At 46.8% G+C, this 21,235-nt stretch overlaps 1 protein-coding gene across 2 annotated transcripts in view; it reads right to left on the bottom strand.

Annotated features, from left to right (window-relative positions):
- Positions 1–7,017, bottom strand: part of UVSSA (UV stimulated scaffold protein A) — an 81,510-nt gene extending 74,493 nt beyond the window's left edge. The window contains exons 1-2 of one of the 2 annotated variants that reach the window (XM_077280207.1): positions 6,845–7,017; positions 2,193–2,300 (exon numbers count right to left, since the gene is read on the bottom strand). In XM_077280207.1, the coding sequence (XP_077136322.1) occupies positions 2,193–2,290 (98 nt within the window). In that variant the 5' untranslated portion in view covers positions 2,291–2,300; positions 6,845–7,017. The remainder of the gene's footprint in view (positions 1–2,192; positions 2,301–6,844) is intronic. The other variant, XM_077280208.1, reaches the window with a different exon arrangement.
- Positions 7,018–21,235: the final 14,218 nt, after the last annotated feature.

Here is a 21,235-nt window from a genome sequence, read left to right on the forward strand (position 1 = left end):
CCTGAGCTACTTCCTGTATTAAACTCCAGAGCTGCACTCACTATTCTGCTGGTGCAGTCACTGTGTACAACATTATATTACTGATCCTGAGTTACATCCTGTATTATACTCCAGAGCTGCACTCACTATTCTGCTGGTGCAGTCACTGTGTACAACATTATATTACTGATCCTGAGTTACATCCTGTATTATACACCAGAGCTGCACTCACTAGTCTGCTGGTGCAGTCACTGTGTACAGACAGTTGTGGCCAAAAGTATTGACACCCCTGCAATTCTGTCAGATAATACTCAGTTTCTTCCTGAAAATGATTGCAATCACAAATTCTTTGTTATTATTATCTTCATTTAATTTGTCTTAAATGAAAAAAAAACACAAAAAGAATTGTCCTAAAGCCAAATTGGATATAATTCCACACCAAACATAAAAAAGGGGGTGGACAAAAGTATTGGCACTATTCGAAAACTCATGTGATGCTTCTCTAATTAGTGTAATTAACAGCACCTGTAACTTACCTGTGGCACCTAACAGGTGTTGGCAATAACTAAATCACACTTGCAGCCAGTTGACAAGGATTAAAGTTGACTCAACCTCTGTCCTGTGTCCTTGTGTGTACCACATTGAGCATGGAGAAAAGAAAGAAGACCAAAGAACTGTCTGAGGACTTGAGAAACCAAATTGTGAGGAAGCATGAGCAATCTCAAGGCTACAAGTCCATCTCCAAAGACCTGAATGTTCCTGTGTCTACCGTGCGCAGTGTCATCAAGAAGATTAAAGCCCATGGCACTGTGGCTAACCTCCCTAGATGTGGACGGAAAAGAAAAATTGACAAGAGATTTCAACGCAAGATTGTGCGGATGTTGGATAAAGAACCTCGACTAACATCCAAACAAGTTCAAGCTGCCCGGCAGTCCGAGGGTACAACAGTGTCAACCCGTACTATCCGTCGGTGTCTGAATGAAAAGGGACTGTATGGTAGGAGACCCAGGAAGGCCCCACTTCTTACCCCGAGACATAAAAAAGCCAGGCTGGAGTTTGCCAAAACTTACCTGAAAAAGCCGAAAACATTTTGGAAGAATGTTCTCTGGTCAGATGAGACAAAAGTAGAGCTTTTTGGGCAAAGGCATCAACATAGAGTTTACAGGAGAAAAAAAGAGGCTGTCAAAGAAAAGAACACGGTCCCTACAGTCAAACATGGCGGAGGTTCCCTGATGTTTTGGGGTTGCTTTGCTGCCTCTGGCACTGGACTGCTTGACCGTGTGCATGGCATTATGAAGTCTGAAGACTATGAACAAATTTTGCAGCATAATGTAGGGCCCAGTGTGAGAAAGCTGGGTCTCCCTCAGAGGTCATGGGTCTTCCAGCAGGACAATGACCCAAAACACACTTCAAAAAGCACTAGGAAATGGTTTGAGAGAAAGCACTGGAGACTTCTAAGGTGGTCATGAGTCCAGACCTGAATCCCATAGAACACCTGTGGAGAGATCTAAAAATGGCACTTTGGAGAAGGCACCCTTCAAATATCAGGGACCTGGAGCAGTTTGCCAAAGAAGAATGGTCTAAAATTCCAGCAGAGCATTGTAAGAAACTCACTGATGGTTACCGGAAGCGGTTGGTCGCAGTTATTTTGGCTAAAGGTTGTGCAACCAAGTATTAGGCTGAGGGGCTGAGGGTGCCAATACTTTTGTCTGGCCCATTTTTGGAGTTTTGTGTGAAATTATCAATGTTTTACTTTTTGCTTCATTCTCTTTTGTGTTTTTTCATTTAAGACAAATTAAATGAAGATAATAATACCAAAGAATTTGTGATTGTAATCATTTTCAGGAAGAAACTGAGTATTATCTGACGGAATTGCAGGGGTGTCAATACTTTTGGCCACAACTGTACATTACATTACTGATCCTGAGTTACATCCTGTATTATACCCCAGAGCTGCACTCACTATTCTGCTGGTGCAGTCACTGTGTACATACATTACATTACTGATCCTGAGTTACATCCTGTATTATACCCCAGAGCTGCACTCACTATTCTGCTGGTGAAGACACTGAACACATTAGGGCAGTCAGCGGTTACACAGCAGAGGAGGAGCTAGTAATCTGGGGTATACAGATGGTCCTTATAGGGGGCATATTACGCCCGCGTTGGTGCGATGCTGCCCTGCATATAACGCAGCCTCACATTACACTCACCTGCAGATCTTCTTCAGCTGCTTGAGCTTCTGTGGGCTGAGCTGCGGCTCCCCGGACGTGGTCAGCGACTCCACCAGCTCCTCTAGTGTCGGCTCCATCCTCACATGTCTGGGGAGAAGGATCAGACATCAATAGAGGGAACCTTCCTGGAAACAGCAGAACGCTGGGACTGAGTCATTGTGAGGACTTCTCACTGGTGAGAGCTCATTACTATCTTATCTAGGCAGATGTACAGCGATCAGTGAGGGAAGAGGGGACCGCAGTGCTGCAGACAATCACTGAACTTGACGGCTCATAGTGGCTCGTGCAGAGACAGTTTTTGGTTGCTGTCAAACTCCGATCAATGCTTAATTAGAGCTGCAGAGAACGGGACCAAAGAAGCAGAGGCAGCGCTGGACCCGGGGAGAGGGGGCAAGGCCTGGTTTTGTTTCCTTGTGTTTTGTTTATAAGAAACTGCAGCCGGGTACAAGGATTTTCTGACACTGGAAAACTCCTTTAAGAAAACATCACACTGCCCTCTATCTGCTCGCACAGGGGCTGTGTCTGTGGCAGGTCTCCTTTCCAGAAAACTGGTAGAACCTGTTGCCCAAATCACAAGACGGCGTAATAATAACGATACACTACAGGTAACAGCTAGAACGATGAGATATCACAATGTAAGTAACAGAATGTCCTATACACCACCGCTAACCCCGGTAATAGGTAGTACGAGGAGACATCAGGATGTAAGAAGCGGCACATCCTATACGCCACCGCTAACCCCAGTAATAGGGAGAACTATGCGACATCACGATGTAAGAAGCGGCACGTCCTATACACCAGCGCTAACCCCGGTAATAGGGAGAACGATGAGACATCAAGGCGTAAGACGAGGCATGTCCTATACACCACCGCTAACCCCGGTAATAGGGAGAACGATCAGACATCACGATGTAAGAAGAGGCACGTCCTATACGCCACCGCTAACCCCGGTAATATGGAGAATGAGGAGACATCACGGTGTAAGACGAGGCACATCCTATACGCCACCGCTAACCCCAGTAATAGGGAGAACTATGCGACATCACGATGTAAGAAGCGGCACGTCCTATACACCAGCGCTAACCCCGGTAATAGGGAGAACGATGAGACATCAAGGCGTAAGACGAGGCATGTCCTATACACCACCGCTAACCCCGGTAATAGGGAGAACGATCAGACATCACGATGTAAGAAGAGACACGTCCTATACGGCACCGCTAACCCCGGTAATAGGGAGAACGAGGAGACCTCACGGTGTAAGAAGAGGCACGTCCTATACACCACCGCTAACCCCGGTAATAGGGAGAACGAGGAGACATCACGATGTAAGAAGAGGCACGTCCTATACGCCACCGCTAACCCCGGTAATAGGGAGAATGAGGAGACATCACGGTGTAAGAAGAGACACGTCCTATACGCCACCGCTAACCCCGGTAATAGGGAGAACGATCAGACATCACGGTGTAAGAAGAGGCACGTCCTATACACCACCGCTAACCCCGGTAATAGGGAGAACGATCAGACATCACGGTGTAAGAAGAGGCACATCCTATACACCACCGCTAACCCCGGTAATAGGGAGAACGATCAAACATCACGATGTAAGAAGAGACACGTCCTATACGGCACCGCTAACCCCGGTAATAGGGAGAACGAGGAGACATCACGGTGTAAGAAGAGACACGTCCTATACACCACCGCTAACCCCGGTAATAGGGAGAACGAGGAGACATCACGGTGTAAGAAGAGGCATGTCCTATACACCACCGCTAACCCCGGTAATAGGGAGAACGAGGAGACATCACGATGTAAGAAGAGGCACGTCCTATACACCACCGCTAACCCGGTAATAGGGAGAACGAGGAGACATCACGATGTAAGAAGCGGCACGTCCTATACACCACCGCTAACCCCGGTAATAGGGAGAACGAGGAGACATCACGGTGTAAGAAGCGGCACGTCCTATACACCACCGCTAACCCCGGTAATAGGGAGAACGAGGAGACATCACGATGTAAGAAGCGGCACGTCCTATACACCACCGCTAACCCCGGTAATAGGGAGAACGAGGAGACATCACGGTGTAAGAAGAGGCACGTCCTATACGCCACCGCTAACCCCGGTAATAGGGAGAACGATGAGACATCACGATGTAAGAAGAGACACGTCCTATACACCACCGCTAACCCCGGTAATAGGGAGAACGAGGAGACATCACGATGTAAGAAGAGACACGTCCTATACACCACCGCTAACCCCGGTAATAGGGAGAACGAGGAGACATCACGATGTAAGAAGAGACAAGTCCTATACACCACCGCTAACCCCGGTAATAGGGAGAACGAGGAGACATCACGATGTAAGAAGCAGCACGTTCTATACACCACCGCTAACCCTGGTAATAGGGAGATGAGGAGACATCACGGTGTAAGAAGAGGCACGTCCTATACGTCACCGCTAACCCCGGTAATAGGGAGAACGAGGTGACATCACGATGTAAGAAGAGGCACGTCCTATACACCACCGCTAACCCCGGTAATAGGGAGAACGAGGAGACATCACGATGTAAGAAGCAGCACGTCCTATACACCACCGCTAACCCCGGTAATAAGGAGAACGAGGAGACATCACGGTGTAAGAAGAGGCACGTCCTATACGTCACCGCTAACCCCGGTAATAGGGAGAACGAGGAGACGTCACGGTGTAAGAAGAGACAAGTCCTATATACCACCGCTAACCCCGGTAATAGGGAGAACGAGGAGACATCACGATGTAAGAAGCGGCACGTCCTATACACCACCGCTAACCCCGGTAATGGGGAGAACGATCAGACATCACGGTGTAAGAAGTAGCACGTCCTATACACCACCGCTAACCCCGGTAATAGGGAGAACGAGGAGACATCACGGTGTAAGAAGTAGCACGTCCTATACGTCACCGCTAACCCCGGTAATAAGGAGAACGAGGAGACATCACGATGTAAGAAGAGACAAGTCCTATACACCACCGCTAACCCCGGTAATAGGGAGAACGATCAGACATCACGGTGTAAGAAGAGGCACGTCCTATACGTCACCGCTAACCCCGGTAATAGGGAGAACGAGGTGACATCACGATGTAAGAAGAGGCACGTCCTATACACCACCGCTAACCCCGGTAATAGGGAGAACGAGGAGACATCACGGTGTAAGAAGAGGCACGTCCTATACACCACCGCTAACCCCGGTAATAAGGAGAACGAGGAGACATCACGGTGTAAGAAGAGGCACGTCCTATACGTCACCGCTAACCCCGGTAATAGGGAGAACGAGGAGACGTCACGGTGTAAGAAGAGACAAGTCCTATATACCACCGCTAACCCCGGTAATAGGGAGAACGAGGAGACATCACGATGTAAGAAGCGGCACGTCCTATACACCACCGCTAACCCCGGTAATAGGGAGAACGAGGAGACATCACGATGTAAGAAGCGGCACGTCCTATACACCACCGCTAACCCCGGTAATAGGGAGAACGAGGAGACATCACGGTGTAAGAAGCGGCACGTCCTATACACCACGCTAACCCCGGTAATAGGGAGAACGAGGAGACATCACGATGTAAGAAGCGGCACGTCCTATACACCACCGCTAACCCCGGTAATGGGGAGAACGAGGAGACATCACGGTGTAAGAAGAGGCACGTCCTATACGGCACCGCTAACCCCGGTAATAGGGAGAACGATCAAACATCACGATGTAAGAAGCGGCACGTCCTATACGGCACCGCTAACCCCGGTAATAGGGAGAACGAGGAGACATCACGGTGTAAGAAGAGGCACATCCTATACACCACCGCTAACCCCGGTAATAGGGAGAACGAGGAGACATCACGGTGTAAGAAGAGACACGTCCTATACACCACCGCTAACCCCGGTAATAGGGAGAACGAGGAGACATCACGGTGTAAGAAGCTGCACGTCCTATACGGCACCGCTAACCCCGGTAATAGGGAGAACGATGAGACATCACGATGTAAGAAGAGGCACGTCCTATACACCACCGCTAACCCCGGTAATAGGGAGAACGAGGAGACATCACGATGTAAGAAGAGACACGTCCTATACGGCACCGCTAACCCCGGTAATAGGGAGAACGAGGAGACATCACGGTGTAAGAAGAGACACGTCCTATACACCACCGCTAACCCCGGTAATAGGGAGAACGAGGAGACATCACGGTGTAAGAAGCTGCACGTCCTATACGGCACCGCTAACCCCGGTAATAGGGAGAACGAGGAGACATCACGGTGTAAGAAGAGACACGTCCTATACACCACCGCTAACCCCGGTAATAGGGAGAACGAGGAGACATCACGGTGTAAGAAGCTGCACGTCCTATACGGCACCGCTAACCCCTTCCTATCGGGCGCAGTCTGTGTCACACAGCCAGCACATGAGCACTGATTGACAGAAACTTAAATACAAGTTATTTATCCTAGAAGAGAGGAAAAAAAACAAAACACGCAATCAGGAAGGGGTTAATGCAGAATGGCGGCAGCAGGTGAGGATACTGAGCTCATTATTACGGGTGAGCACAGATTATACAACATCCTGCCCCCCACACAGCGCCGGAGCCCCGGGAGCCTCCTACCTGCCGGCAGCTCACTGTACGGAACACTTGTACGGACTCCGCCCACCCGGACTTGTCAACGACACAAAACGCACTCAGAAACTACGCCTCTTCCGCTGTAAACACTGGCGTCATCACGTCACGCACAGTGAGGGCAGCGTCCTGGCTTCAGGCGGGGGTATGATTTTCGTGTCGTCACGGTGATACGTACCATTGAATTAAATCACGCAAAACTTTATTGAAAAAAAAACAACAAATGATAGCCTTTCTTATAGCGACCAGTAGGAGCGCTAATTTCATTTTGTACCGTAAACTAACCTTAATTAACCCTATCATGGCTGTGCCTTTGAATGCTCCTGCCAGATGTGTTATTCAAGGCAAAAGTCCCATTTAAAAAAATAAAGCCCCCACCAATCTGTGGTACTGCTTTCGACGTCCCCAGCCAATCTGCTCCCTTCCCCGGGGGTCGTCATACGACCGCTGCAGTCAATTAGAGGCCACACTCTGTCCGAGCAAGAAGAATCTACTTCCTAAGCTGTTGCTTCTGGGTCAGAGGTAAAGTGGCTACTGATTGACTGCAGCGGTCACAATAAGGAGAGGCGCCGGACACTGTTCTGAGGAGTGGCGGGATCTGGTACATCAACGAGCTGTGGTGGGGGGGTTGTTTCTTTAGGCCTCTTGCACACTTCCGTCTTTTCAGATCCGTTGCCATGCGTCGTTTTGGGAAAAAAAAACGGATCCTGCAAATGTGCCCGCAGGATCCGTTTTTTTCCCCATAGACTTGTATTAGCGACAGATCGCGATGGATTGCCACACGTCGCATCCGCCGTGCGACGGATCCGTCGTGTTTTGCCAGACCGTCGTCTGGAAAAAGCGTTCAATGTAACGTTTTTTGTCTGCGTCAGGAAAACGTGTCACGACAGATCCTGCGACATACGTCGTTGACTAGAATGGAAGCCTATAGACGCAGGATCCGTCGTGACACGTCGTATGACAGAATACAGCGCTGGAATCCGTTTTTTTTTTACACTGAGCATGCTCAGAATCAGGAATTTGTATCCAATTGGCCAGACAGCCCCAACTCTATATAAACCTGGCCTGGGGCATCACCCCCAAATGTGCCAGCAAGACTCCTGCCAGCCTGAAGACAGCCAGTCAATATATTGGTTTCCCTATTTTCCAGTAGCCAATCACATTTGGGAGACTCCCATTTTTAGGCATGGAAAACGGATCCGTCAAAGAAATGGACAAAACGGATGCAACGGATCCAGTTTTTCGACGGAACCGTCTACCAGATCCGTTGAAATACTGGATGCGTTGCATCCGTTTTTCACTATTTTTGACACATCCGTCGCGCCGACGCATTGTGACGGATTCAAAAAAACGGAAGTCTGAAAGTAGCCTAAGACCACCATCGCCCCATAGACAAAGTGCTTCAGTATTTATAGAGGAATACAAAATTTATTTTAATGATTTGGGAATTTTTACACCTTTATTTTAAAGCTTTTTATTGGACTTGACAGGAAAAAAAAAAATAAGTCAGTGATTTCACTGCATGAGAAAAGCGGTCGGAGTTTCATCCGGAAGAGTTTTATCATATTTTCTCTGATAGGGGAGAAAAAAATAAATTTTTCTCCACCTCCTCATTTCATCTACTACATATTGGGATATGATCTTGGAGATTGGAATACCCCTTTAGGGCTCCTTTCCACTTGCGAGAAATACGTCCATGTCTCCCATGTGGAAACCAAGCTGTGGCGCCGGCACTTTGGAGCAGAGCGTGCAGCTCCATGTGCTGCTATGCGGCCGCATGCTCCGCTCTGGAGTGCTGGCGCCACAGCTTGGTTTCCACATGGGAGACACGGACGTATTTCTCGCAAGTGGAAAGGAGCCCTTAATTAGACACTTGGAGTAACATCAAGACAAGTCTCCGTGAGTTTGCTCAGACATCTGAACATCCCTATAAACTATCGATAGGTACAAGCGGTATCCGTGAAACACATGTTTAGCGTGAAAAACTGACGAGAAATGAGCCTGTAAAAGCGGAAGGAGCTTTATGCATGCAAAAAATGTTTTCAAACAAAAGTTTAAAAAAAAAAAACACATTTAGAATAATAATTATTGATGAGCAAATATACTCGTTACTCGAGATTTCTTGAGAACGCTCGCGGGTTCTCTGAGTATTTTTTAGTGCTCGGAGATTTAGTTTTTCTTGTCGCAGCTGAATGATTTCCATCTGTTAGCCAGCATAAGTACATGTGGGGATTCCCTAGCAACCAGGCAACCCCCACATGTACTTATGCTGGCTAACAGATGTACATCATTCAGCTGAAGTGAGGAAAACTAAATCTCCGAGCACTAAAAAACACCCGGAGGACACCAGAGCGTGCTCGGGAAATCTCGAGTAACAAGTATATTCGCTCATCACTAATAATAAAAAGAAAGCGTATTATGAAAGCCTTAGGCTGGTTTCACATTTGCGTTTAAAAACGCAGCGTTTAAAAAAAAAACGCAGGTGGTGAAAAAACGCATGTAAATGCGTGCAAACGCTGCGTTTTTAGACGCATGCGTTTTTGCATGCGGTTAAAAAAAACTTGGCGTTTTGACTCGTTCACATGCGTTTTTTCATGCGTTTGCGTTTTTGAAACGCATGCTGAGAAGTGTGTGACAGCTGCCAATCATCAAAATCAACTAGAAAACCCACTATAAATAGAAATAGCTAGGGTTAGGGTTAGGATCCCTAGGGGTAGGGTTAGGGTTAGTGTCAGGGGTAGGGTTAGGGTTTGGATCCCTAGGGTTTGGGTTAGGGGTAGCTTTTTATTAGAAGAATGTCCTGGTCACCAGGTCACTGATAAGCCACCCCCCACCATCAAGGTGATAAAGGGATCCAAATCCTAACCCTACCCCAAAAGCCCCGTCACACTAAGCGAGGTCGCTAGCGAGATCGCTGCTGAGTCACAAGTTTTGTGATGCAACAGCGACCTCAGTAGCGATCTCGCTATGTGTGACACGTACCAGCGATCAGGCCCCTGCTGTGAGATCGCTGGTCGTGTCGGAATGGCCTGGACCTTTTTTTGATCGTTGAGGTCCCGCTGACATCGCTGAATCAGTGTGTGTGACACGGATTCAGCGATGTCTTCACTGGTAACCAGGGTAAACATCGGGTTACTAAGCGCAGGGCCGCGCTTAGTAACCCGATGTTTACCCTGGTTACCATCGTAAATGTAAAAAAAAAAAAAAACACTACATACTCACATTCCGGTGTCCGTCAGGTCCCTTGCCGTCTGCTTCCCGCACTGACTGCCGGCCGTAAAGTGAAAGCAGAGCACAGCGGTGACGTCACCGCTCTGCTGTTAGGGCCGGCGCTCAGTCAGTGCAGGAAGCGGACGCCGGGGGACGCGAAGGTGAGTATGTACTGTTTGTTTTTTTACATTTTACACTGGTAACCAGGGTAAACATCGGGTTACTAAGCGCGGCCCTGCGCTTAGTAACCCGATGTTTACCCTGGTTACCCGGGGACCTCGGCATTGTTGGTCGCTGGAGAGCTGTCTGTGTGACAGCTCCCCAGCGACCACACAGCGACACTGCAGCGATCAGCATCGTTGTCTGTATCGCTGCAGCGTCGCTAAGTGTGACGGGGCCTTAACCCTAACCCTAGGGATCCATAGGGATGTTTACCTGGTGACCAGGACATTCTTCTAATAAAAAGCTTTGTTCAATGTGGACACCCCAAGATATACGGTATTGCTATAGAGTACTAAAAATATTAACTCGTAGAGTATTCACTGTCATATTGTTAGGGTTAGGGTTAGGGGTAGGGTTAGGGTTAGGATCCCTTTATCACCTTGATGGTGGGGGGTGGCTTATCAGGGTGTATTCTTGTTTTTTTCTATAAAAACGCATGCGTTTTTAACGCAAGCAAACGCATGTGCTTAAAAACGCATGTGTTTACATAGACAATACGTTTTTTTGCCGCAAAAAAACGCATGCGCTTTTTTGCGGCAGAAAAACGCCTCTAGAAATTACTACATGTTGCATTTCTGCGACAGAACGCATGCAGCAAAAAAAGCATACGTCGTTAAACGCGGCCAAACGCGTAAAAAAAACCGCATGCGTTTTTAATGTTAAACATAGGGGGAAAAACGCATGCGTTTTTTTCTGTACAAACGCTGCAGATCAAAACGCAAGTGTGAAACCAGCCTAATATATCATAAATTTACTCCCAATTAAGATAATCTGCTCAGGGAGCAGCACCTTTTCTAAAATGAAAACCATATATTGGCTTTCAGTATCACCTCTATGCTGATGACACACAGATCTACATCTCTGGACCAGATATCACCTCCCTACTAACCAGAATCCCTCAATGTCTGTCCACTATTTCATCCTTCTTCTCCGCTAAATTTCTGAAACTTAACATGGACAAAACAGAATTCATCATCTTTCCCCCATCTCACGTGACCCCCCCAACGAACCTATCCATTACAGTAAATGGCTGCCCACTCTCCCCAGTCCCACAAGCTCGCTGCCTCGGGGTTATCCTTGACGCTGATCTCTCCTTCAAACCACATATCCACGCCCTTTCCACTTCCTGCCGACTTCAACTCAAAAATATTGCACGAATCCGTTCATTCCTCAACCAAGAATCTGCAAAAACCCTAGTCCATGCCCTCATCATCTCTCGCCTTGACTACTGCAACCTCCTGCTCTGTGGCCTCCCCTCTAACACTCTCGCACCCCTCCAATCTATTCTAAACTCTGCTGCCCGACTAATCCACCTGTCCCCCGCTATTCTCCGGCCTCTCCCCTCTGTCAATCCCTTCACTGGCTCCCCATTACCCAGAGACTCCAGTACAAAACCCTAACCATGACGTACAAAGCCATCCACAACCAGTCTCCTCCATACATCTGTGACCTCGTCTCCCGATACTTACCTGCACGCAACCTCCGATCCTCACAAGATCTCCTTCTCTACTCCCCTCTTATCTCCTCTTCCCACAATCGTATACAAGATTTCTCTCGCATATCACCCCTACTCTGGAACTCTCTACCACAACATATCAGACTCTCGCCTACCATCGAAACCTTCAAAAAGAACCTGAAGACCCACCTCTTCCGACAAGCCTACAACCTGCAGTAACCACCTATCGACCAAACCGCTGCATGACCAGCTCTACCCTCACCTACTGTAATCTCACCCATCCCTTGTAGATTGTGAGCCCTCGAGGGCAGGGTCCTCTCTCCTCCTGTACCAGTTATGACTTGTATTGTTCAAGATTATTGTACTTGTTTTTATTATGTATAGCCCTCCTCACTTGTAAAGCGCCATGGAATAAATGGCGCTATAACAATAAATAATAATAATAATAATAATAATAATAATAATAATAATATTGACCTGAAAAAATACTACGGCTCTCCTAAAAAAAAAAAACTATAAAGAGCTAAGGAGAATAAAGCCACAAATAAATAATAATGATTTTTATTGGTACATAAAGAAAGGAATAAATATGCACAACATTAAAAACTGGAGATATAGGACAGAGGTAAATCAAACCAAGGGTATGCTAGTTTATTTTCAACCTTTTCTAAAATATTTAACAGCTATGGACACAAATCACATAGTAAAAAATATATAGTTACATAGTTTACATAGTTATTAAGGTTGAAGGAAGACTGTAAGTCCATCTAGTTCAACCCATAGCCTAACCTAACATGCCCTAACATGTTGATCCAGGGGAAGGCAAAAAAAACCCATGTGGCAAGGAGTAACTCCACCATGGGGAAAAAAATTCCTTCCCGACTCCACATACGGCAGTCAGACTAGTTCCCTGGATCAACGCCTTATCAAGGAATCTAGTGTATATACCCTGTAACATTATACTTTTCCAGAAAGGCATCCAGTCCCCTCTTAAATTTAAGTAATGAATCACTCATTACAACATCATACGGCAGAGAGTTCCATAGTCTCACTGCTCTTACAGTAAAGAACCCGCGTCTGTTATTATGCTTAAACCTTCTTTCCTCCAGACGTAGAGGATGCCCCCTTGTCCCTGTCTCAGGTCTATGATTAAAAAGATCATCAGAAAGGTCTTTGTACTGTCCCCTCATATATTTATACATTAAAATAAGATCACCCCTTAGCCTTCGTTTTTCCAAACTAAATAGCCCCAAGTGTAATAACCTATCTTGGTATTGCAGACCCCCCAGTCCTCTAATAACCTTGGTCGCTCTTCTCTGCACCCGCTCTAGTTCAGCTATGTCTTTCTTATACACCGGAGACCAGAACTGTACACAGTATTCTAAGTGTGGTCGAACTAGTGACTTGTATAGAGGTAAAATTATGTTCTCCTCATGAGCATCTATGCCTCTTTTAATGCATCCCATTATTTTATTTGCCTTTGTAGCAGCTGCCTGACACTGGCCACTGAATATGAGTTTGTCATCCACCCATACACCCAGGTCTTTTTCATTGACGGTTTTGCCCAGAGTTTTAGAATTAAGCACATAGTTTTACATCTTATTACTTCTACCCAAGTGCATGACCTTACATTTATCCCCATTAAAGCTCATTGCCATTTATCAGCCCAAGCTTCTAGTTTACATAAATCATCCTGTAATATAAAATTGTCCTCCCCTGTATTGATTACCCTGCAGAGTTTAGTGTCATCTGCAAATATTGAAATTCTACTCTGAATGCCCCTACAAGATCCTTAATAAATATGTTAAAAAGAAGAGGGCCCAATACTGACCCCTGTGGTACCCCACTGCTAACCGCGACCCAGTCCGAGTGTGCTCCATTAATAACCACCCTTTGTTTCCTATCCCTGAGCCAGCTCTTAACCCACTTACACATATTTTCCCCTATCCCCATTATTCTCATTTTATGTAACAACCTTTTGTGTGGCACCGTATCAAAAGCTTTTGAAAAGTCCATATACTCCACATCTACTGGGTTCCCTTGGTCCGGACCGAAACTTACCTCTTCATAGAAGCTGATCAAATTAGTCTGACAGGACCGGTCCGTAGTAAACCCGTGCTGATACTGGGTCATGAGGTTATTCCTCTTCAGATACTCCAGTATAGCATCCCTTAGAATGCCCTCCAGGATTTTACCCACAGTAGAGGTTAAGTTTACTGGCCTATAATTACCGAGTTCAGTTTTGTCCCCTTTTTGAATATTGGCACCACATTTGCTATACGCCAGTCCTGTGGTACAGACCCTGTTATTATGGAGTCTTTAAAGATTAAAAATAATGGTCTATCAATGACTGTACTGAATTCCTGCAGTACTCGGGGGTGTATCCCATCCGGGCCCGGAGATTTGTCAATTTTTGTGATTTTTAGACGCCGCCGTACTTCCTGCTGGGTTAAGCAGGTGACGTTTAATGGGGAATTTTTATCACTAGTCATTTTGTCTGCCATGGGATTTTCTTGTGTAAATACTGATGAAAAAAAGTCATTTAGCATATTGGCTTTTTCCTCATCCTCATCCAACATTTCCCCCAGATTATTTTTAAGGGGGCCAACACTGTCATTTTTTAGTTTCTTACTATTTATGTAGTTAAAGAATATTTTGGGATTATTTTTACTCTCTGGCAATGAGTCTCTCTGTCTCAATCTTTGCTGCCTTGATTTGCTTTTTACAGGATTTATTTATTTTTTTGTATTTATTTAATGCCTCCTCACTACCTACTTCCTTTAATTCTCTAAATGCTTTCTTTTTGTCACTTATTGCGCCCCTAACAGCTCTATTTAGCCATATTGGTTTCCTCCTATTTCTAGTATGTTTATTCCCATACGGTATATACTGTGCACAGGTCCTATCCAGGATGCTAATAAACGTCTCCCATTTTCTTTGTGTATTTTTATGTCTCAGGATATCGTCCCAGTGAATTGCACCAAGATCCTCTCTCATCCGTTGGAAATTTGCCCTCCTGAAGTTTAGTGTCCTTGTCACCCCTCTACTACCCATCTTATTAAAGGATACATGAAAACTTATTATTTTGTGATCACTATTCCCCAAGTGACCCCCAACCCTTATATTTGATATGCGGTCTGGCCTGTTGGTTAATATTAGGTCTAGCAGTGCCCCCCTCCTTGTTGGGTCCTGAACCAGTTGTGAAAGGTAATTGTCTCCCATAGTTGTCAGACACCGATTACCTTTACTGGAACTGCAGGTTTCTGTTCCCCAATCTATTTCAGGATAGTTGAAGTCCCCCATAATAATGACTTCTCCTTGAGTCGCAGCTTCATCTATTTGCTTTACGAGGATATTCTCCATTGCTTCCATTAGTTTTGGAGATTTATAACAAACCCCTATCAGTAATTTATTAGTTTTTCCCCTCCCCTTATCTCCACCCACAGGGACTCCACATTTTCATTAGATTCACCTATATTATCACGCAGGATGGGTTTTAAGGTCGATTTTACATACAGACACACCCCACCCCCTCGCTTATCTGTACGGTCATTTCTGAAAAGGCTATAGCCCTGCAAGTTAACAGCCCAGTCATGGCTCTCATCCAGCCACGTCTCAGATATCCCCACCATGTCATAATTATGCTCCAACAACATTAGTTCTAATTCATCCATTTTGTTGGCGAGGCTTCTGGCATTAGTATACATGCACTTGATGTTACTCTCTGTACCTCTATTCTTTCTTAAATTATTAACTGTTCTAACCCCACCCCCCATGCCACCGCCACCCCCAACTCCCTTATTTGTGCCCAGGTCTCTATCTGCACTATCTTCCCCTCCTATAAAATGAATACCCTCCCCCCCAATCCCTAGTTTAAACACTCCTCCAACCTTCTAGCCAATTTCTCCCCCAGCACAGCTGCACCTTCCCCATTGAGGTGCAGCCCGTCCCTAGCGTAGAGCCTGTAGCCAACAGAGAAGTCGGCCCAGTTCTGCAGGAACCCAAACCCCTCCTTCCTACACCAATTCTTGAGCCACTTATTAACCTCCCTAATCTCCCGTTGCCTCTCTGGCGTGGCACGTGGTACAGGCAGTATTTCGGAAAATACCACGTTGGAGGTCCTTGCTTTCAGCTTGCAGCCTATTTCCCTGAAATCATCTTTAAGGACCATCCACAAATAATGATCCTTCCACATATGTTTCTCTTAATTATTTATTACATTTGTTTAATAACATTTCGCCAAGTTTCTGGCTGTAATCCTTAGGGTATGTGTCCACGGGCCGTATTACATCCGGAAAAGCTGCGGATTGAACGCTGCGTGGAGCCGCAGCGTTCAATCCGCAGCGTCCAGATGTTACAGCATAGTGGAGGCGATTTTATGAAATCCCGTCTCCACTATGCGTGGTAACACGCATCCATCGGCCCTGGGATTCCGGACATGCTGCGCGTCTTTTTAGAACGCAGCATGTCCGTTTACGTTGCGGCGCCGCTGCAAGGTAAAACACAGGGCCCTATGTGTGGGGTGCGAGGATTCCGGATGTGTGCAATGAACACATCCGGCATCATCGCGTCTACAGAAGGGGGCGGAGCGAGTTTTCCGCTCCGTCCAAAGCTCCGGCCATCCTGAACGTGGACACGTACCCTTAGGGGTATGTGCACACTTTGCGGATTTTGTTCCGGATCTGCATCGGGTTTGACTCTGCGGTCCGCTGCAGTTTCCCATGCGTTTACAGTACCATGTAAACCTATGGAAAACAAAATCCGCAGTGCACATGCTGCGGAAAAAAATGCGCGGAAATGCTGCGTTGTATATTCCGCAGCATGTCAATTCTTTGTGCGGATTCCGCAGCGGTTTGCACCTGCTCCATAATAGGAATCCGCACAAAAACCGCATAAAATCCACGGTAAATCTGCAGGTAAAACACAGTGCTTTTTCCCTGCGGATTTCTCAAAACAGGTGCAGAAAAATCAGCAGAGATTCAACTACGTGTGCACATAGCCTCATTCTTTATTTCATTTTCAGCTCTCCCTGATATGCAGTTTGCAGCCTGATCCAAGTTTTAGACTTTTTGCTTGCCGGATGGTCTCTCCCAGTAATATAGGCTGGACGTGATGTCTTTGTGTATCCAAGGTGCTCCTGTCTTTGCCTATATAGGCTGGGTGCGGACAGCCATAGATTCCCACATCCAAGAGAATCGGGCAGAATATGTAAATGTCACTGATCAAAGTGTGCTCTTATTCTCTCAGATAAGGCGAAGATGGAGGAAAAAGAAATCTCCATTTTGGGCAGAAATCTGTCTGCACTCAGATGTAGTGCAGTCGGATGTTTCCAACGCAGTTACTTGATCTGAATATCGCATCAAACTCAGGCATGCAGAGATTCAGAATTAAAAAATCAGACTTGTGCACGGCTCCATAGACCAACATTGTTCCAACTGCAATCTGATGTTCTGACGGATCGCGCTCGTACCAATACTACAGTCATCTGCATGAATCCATAAACCCAGCTTCTATCCTTCACTTATTTGCTCTTGATGTATTTTCCTCTTTATTAGTGATGAGCGGGTTATCTGAGCATGCTCATGGGCTAACCAAGTGTCCAGAGAAGGTAAGGGGGGATGCTTGACCGCTGCAGCCCATCAACTGCATAATTTACGGTTTATCTGAGCCAGAAACCATCAAAGCCATGTCAGGAACTGCTGCACTCTGCACAATGATGTAGCTCTGCCATGCGAGGCGCTCCTGCTCTCTGCTCAATGACGTAGTTGTGAGATGTCAGGTACTGCTGCACTCTGCACAATGAGGTAGCTCTGCCAAGTCAGGTGCTGCTGCACTCTGCACAATGACGTAGCTCTGCCAAGTCAGGTGCTGCTGCACTCTGCACAATGACATAGCTCTGCCATGACAGGTGCTGCTGCACTCTGCACAATGACGTAGCTCTGCCATGTCAGGTGCTGCTGCACTCTGCACAATGACATAGCTATTAGTGATGAGCGAGTATACTCGTTGCTCGGGTTTTCCGGAGCACGCTCTGGTGGTCTCCGAGTTTTTGTTAGTGTTCAGAGATTTAGTTTTCATCGCGGCAGCTGAATGATTAACAGCTACTAGACAGCTTGATTACATGTGGGGATTCCCTAGCAACCAGGCAACCCTGAACAAATACTCAGAGACCACCCGAGCGTGCCACGTCAGGTGCTGCTGCATTCTGCACAGTTACGCAGCTCTGCCATGTCAGGTGCTGCTGCACTCTGCAGATTGAGGGAGCTCTGCCATGTCAGGTGCTGCTGCATTCCGCACAATGACATAGCTACGCCATGTAAGGTGCTGCTGCACTCTGCACAATGACGTAGCTCTGCCGTGTCAGGCGCTGCTGCACTCTGCACAATGAGGTAGCTATGATGTAGCTCCGCCGTGTCAGGCGCTGCTGCACTCTGCACAATGACGTAGCTCTGCCGTGTCAGGCGCTGCTGCACTCTGCACAATGACATAGCTCTGCCGTGTCAGGCGCTGCTGCACTCTGCACAATGACATAGCTCTGCCGTGTCAGGCGCTGCTGCACTCTGCACAATGACGTAGCTCTGCCGTGTCAGGCGCTGCTGCACTCTGCACAATGACATAGCTCTGCCGTGTCAGGCGCTGCTGCACTCTGCACAATGACGTAGCTCTGCCGTGTCAGGCGCTGCTGCACTCTGCACAATGACATAGCTCTGCCGTGTCAGGCGCTGCTGCACTCTGCACAATGACATAGCTCTGCCGTGTCAGGCGCTGCTGCACTCTGCACAATGACATAGCTCTGCCGTGTCAGGCGCTGCTGCACTCTGCACAATGACATAGCTCTGCCGTGTCAGGCGCTGCTGCACTCTGCACAATGACATAGCTCTGCCGTGTCAGGCGCTGCTGCACTCTGCACAATGACATAGCTATGTCTTGTCCCCTTTGCGCCGCAAAACTGCAGTCAAGTGTGAACGACACCTTAGAGAAATGTGGCGACAACACCAAGATGCCCAATGGGATTGGAGGACTGTGACGTTAATATTTCCCCCAGCGACTTACGCTCTGGCCGCAGATGATGGAGCCATATTGTGGCTGCTCAGCTACTTGTCTTGTAACCACCTCTGTGGACTCCTGATTGATCACCATCGAGAAACGTAACAAGCAATTCCTGCAAGGAGAGAAGTGTTTAGTGCGGTCAGGTGGACTGAAGTGTGCGCCCGCAGATATATGGTCAATGCGAGGAAGTCAATAGTCAGCCGGAGAAGAGGTAAATAAAGAGGAAATACTTGGGAACATCGAGCGAGCGCCACGCCGAGGAGATCTATTGATTCTTTTTCTTCTTACTGAAGTCATTTGCGAGTAATGGCGCAGTTTATTATGTAACTGCTGTATCGCTGGTGCTACTTCTCCCGTGCCGACCCTCATGTGTTCATGGCCGCCATGCTCTTCTTGTCTCATGATTTTGTTTACTAGGAAAAGAGCTCTCAGACTAGAGGGAACAAACACCAAGCAGGGTCTGAAGACTCCTATTATCTAAATTCTCATCCTAGATGTTCAGAATAACTTCTGCTTGACCGCTGGATCCACACTGATCAACGATAGATCACTAGCGAGTAAGTGCTCAGATTCCCTGCAGCGCCCCCACAGGGGACATGAAGTATTGCACCAGGTCAATCAATGAATAGATTGTCGGTATGCAAATTGCCTCTTCTGAGAAAAAGAGGACTTAACTCTATAGTGCCACCTGCTGGAAGTAGCGATCCTACAAGTCACAATCAACCCTTTAATGAGTCGTGCAATATGACTTAGGAGAATTCAGAATAGTCATATTGCACGACTCGTTAAAGGGTTGATTGTGACTTGTAGGATCGCTACTTCCAGCAGGTGGCGCTATAGAGTTAAGTCCCTCTTTTTCTCAGAAGAGGCAATTTGCATATTTAATTTCCCAGAGGAGCATTGTACGGCAAATAAGCCTCCTTACCTTGACAAGCCAGAGCTGGTATGTCACTCTCCATAAGGAGAAACGATACCCCTTAGATTGTCGGTGTAATGCTGGACAGAACAGGCCCTTCAGAGAGATAGACTCTCGCAGAAACAAGATCTATCCTCCAGCTAAGAGTCAAAGCTCCCCTTCTATAAATGCTTTGTTCCAAAATATTAGTATTATTATATTAAAATTTGACTAAAGTTTTAGCTATTGAACCTGTTTTATGCCCAGGTGTTGTGCATTTTTATTGGTTCTCTTCCCATCCCTCTCTCTCCCGAGTCCCCACCTCCTTTTCTCTCTCCCTTTACCCTCCCTTCACCCCCTCTCTCCTCAACCTCCCTCTCTCCCACCCCCGCCCTTTCTCCCCTCCCTCTTTACCTACCCACTTTCACCTCACCCTCCCCCTTTACCTCCCCACCCTCCCTCCCTCTTTACTGTATCTCCCGTCACCCTCCCTCTTTACCTCCCCACTCTCCACCTCCCTCCTTACTTCCCCCTCTCCTCACCCTCCCTCTTTACTTCCCCTCCCCCCCACCCCCCCTTTCCTCACCTCCCCCCCCTTTCCTCCCCCCCACCCCCCCCCTTTCCTCACCTCCCCCCCACCCCCCCTTTCCTCACCTCCCTTTCCTCACCTCCTGGAGATAAAGACGCCGCTGTGAAGCATGCACGGATTCTTGCGCATGCACCGAAGGCTTCGGACAGAAAAATCACATCTGCAGTTATATTATAGATATATAAAAATTAGATTACGCAAAAGGATTCCTCGGAGTAAATCTAAAGACCAGGAGGTGGCACCAAAACTAAACTGTTGAAGTCACAAGAATATTTTCTTCCAACGCATCCTTTTTGTATGCTGAACATATTAACGTTACCTCAGAGGACTGCGACGATCCATGAATCAGACAGTTCTCGTGATTAGTAATAACGATCACACCGGCGGCCCTCCTACCATAGGAATCTCGGAGCGACAGTGAGGACAACAGGAACCTGAACAGTATTGTCTTTTGGGAAAGATCATTGCACGCCTCGGGGCTTCTTCACAAGTCAATTCATTTTCTTCAAAGCAGAAACAACGGTCCAAGTTTCTTGAGTGTTTTTGATCAGAGTCAGGGTTTGGTCATTTTTTTTTTTTTTTAATAGTTTTTTTTTTTTTTTTTTAAGCCTTTATCAAACAGTCCATGAAAAATGCACACCATTCGGATGGCATCAGAAAACTGTCCAATTTTTTTTCATGAACCAATAAACTTGCATTGACGCGTTTGATCCGCCACTCTGATTAATTAATTTAAATTTTAAAAAAAAATAAAAAATCTGAAATTAGTAAGAAAAAAGTTTTTGCGTTTGGCAACATTTTCAAAGACCTGTAGCGTTTCCATTTTTCGGGATCTGGAGCTGGGTGAAGGCTTATTTTTTTGCGCCCTGAGCCGACGTGTTTATTCATACCATTTTGGGGTAGATATAATGTTTTGATCACCTCATTGTAATGTTGCGGCACCAAAAAAATAAAAAT

The sequence above is a fragment of the Ranitomeya variabilis genome, chromosome 1 (assembly GCF_051348905.1).
Source record: "Ranitomeya variabilis isolate aRanVar5 chromosome 1, aRanVar5.hap1, whole genome shotgun sequence".
In the NCBI taxonomy this organism is placed as follows: Eukaryota; Metazoa; Chordata; class Amphibia; order Anura; family Dendrobatidae; genus Ranitomeya; species Ranitomeya variabilis.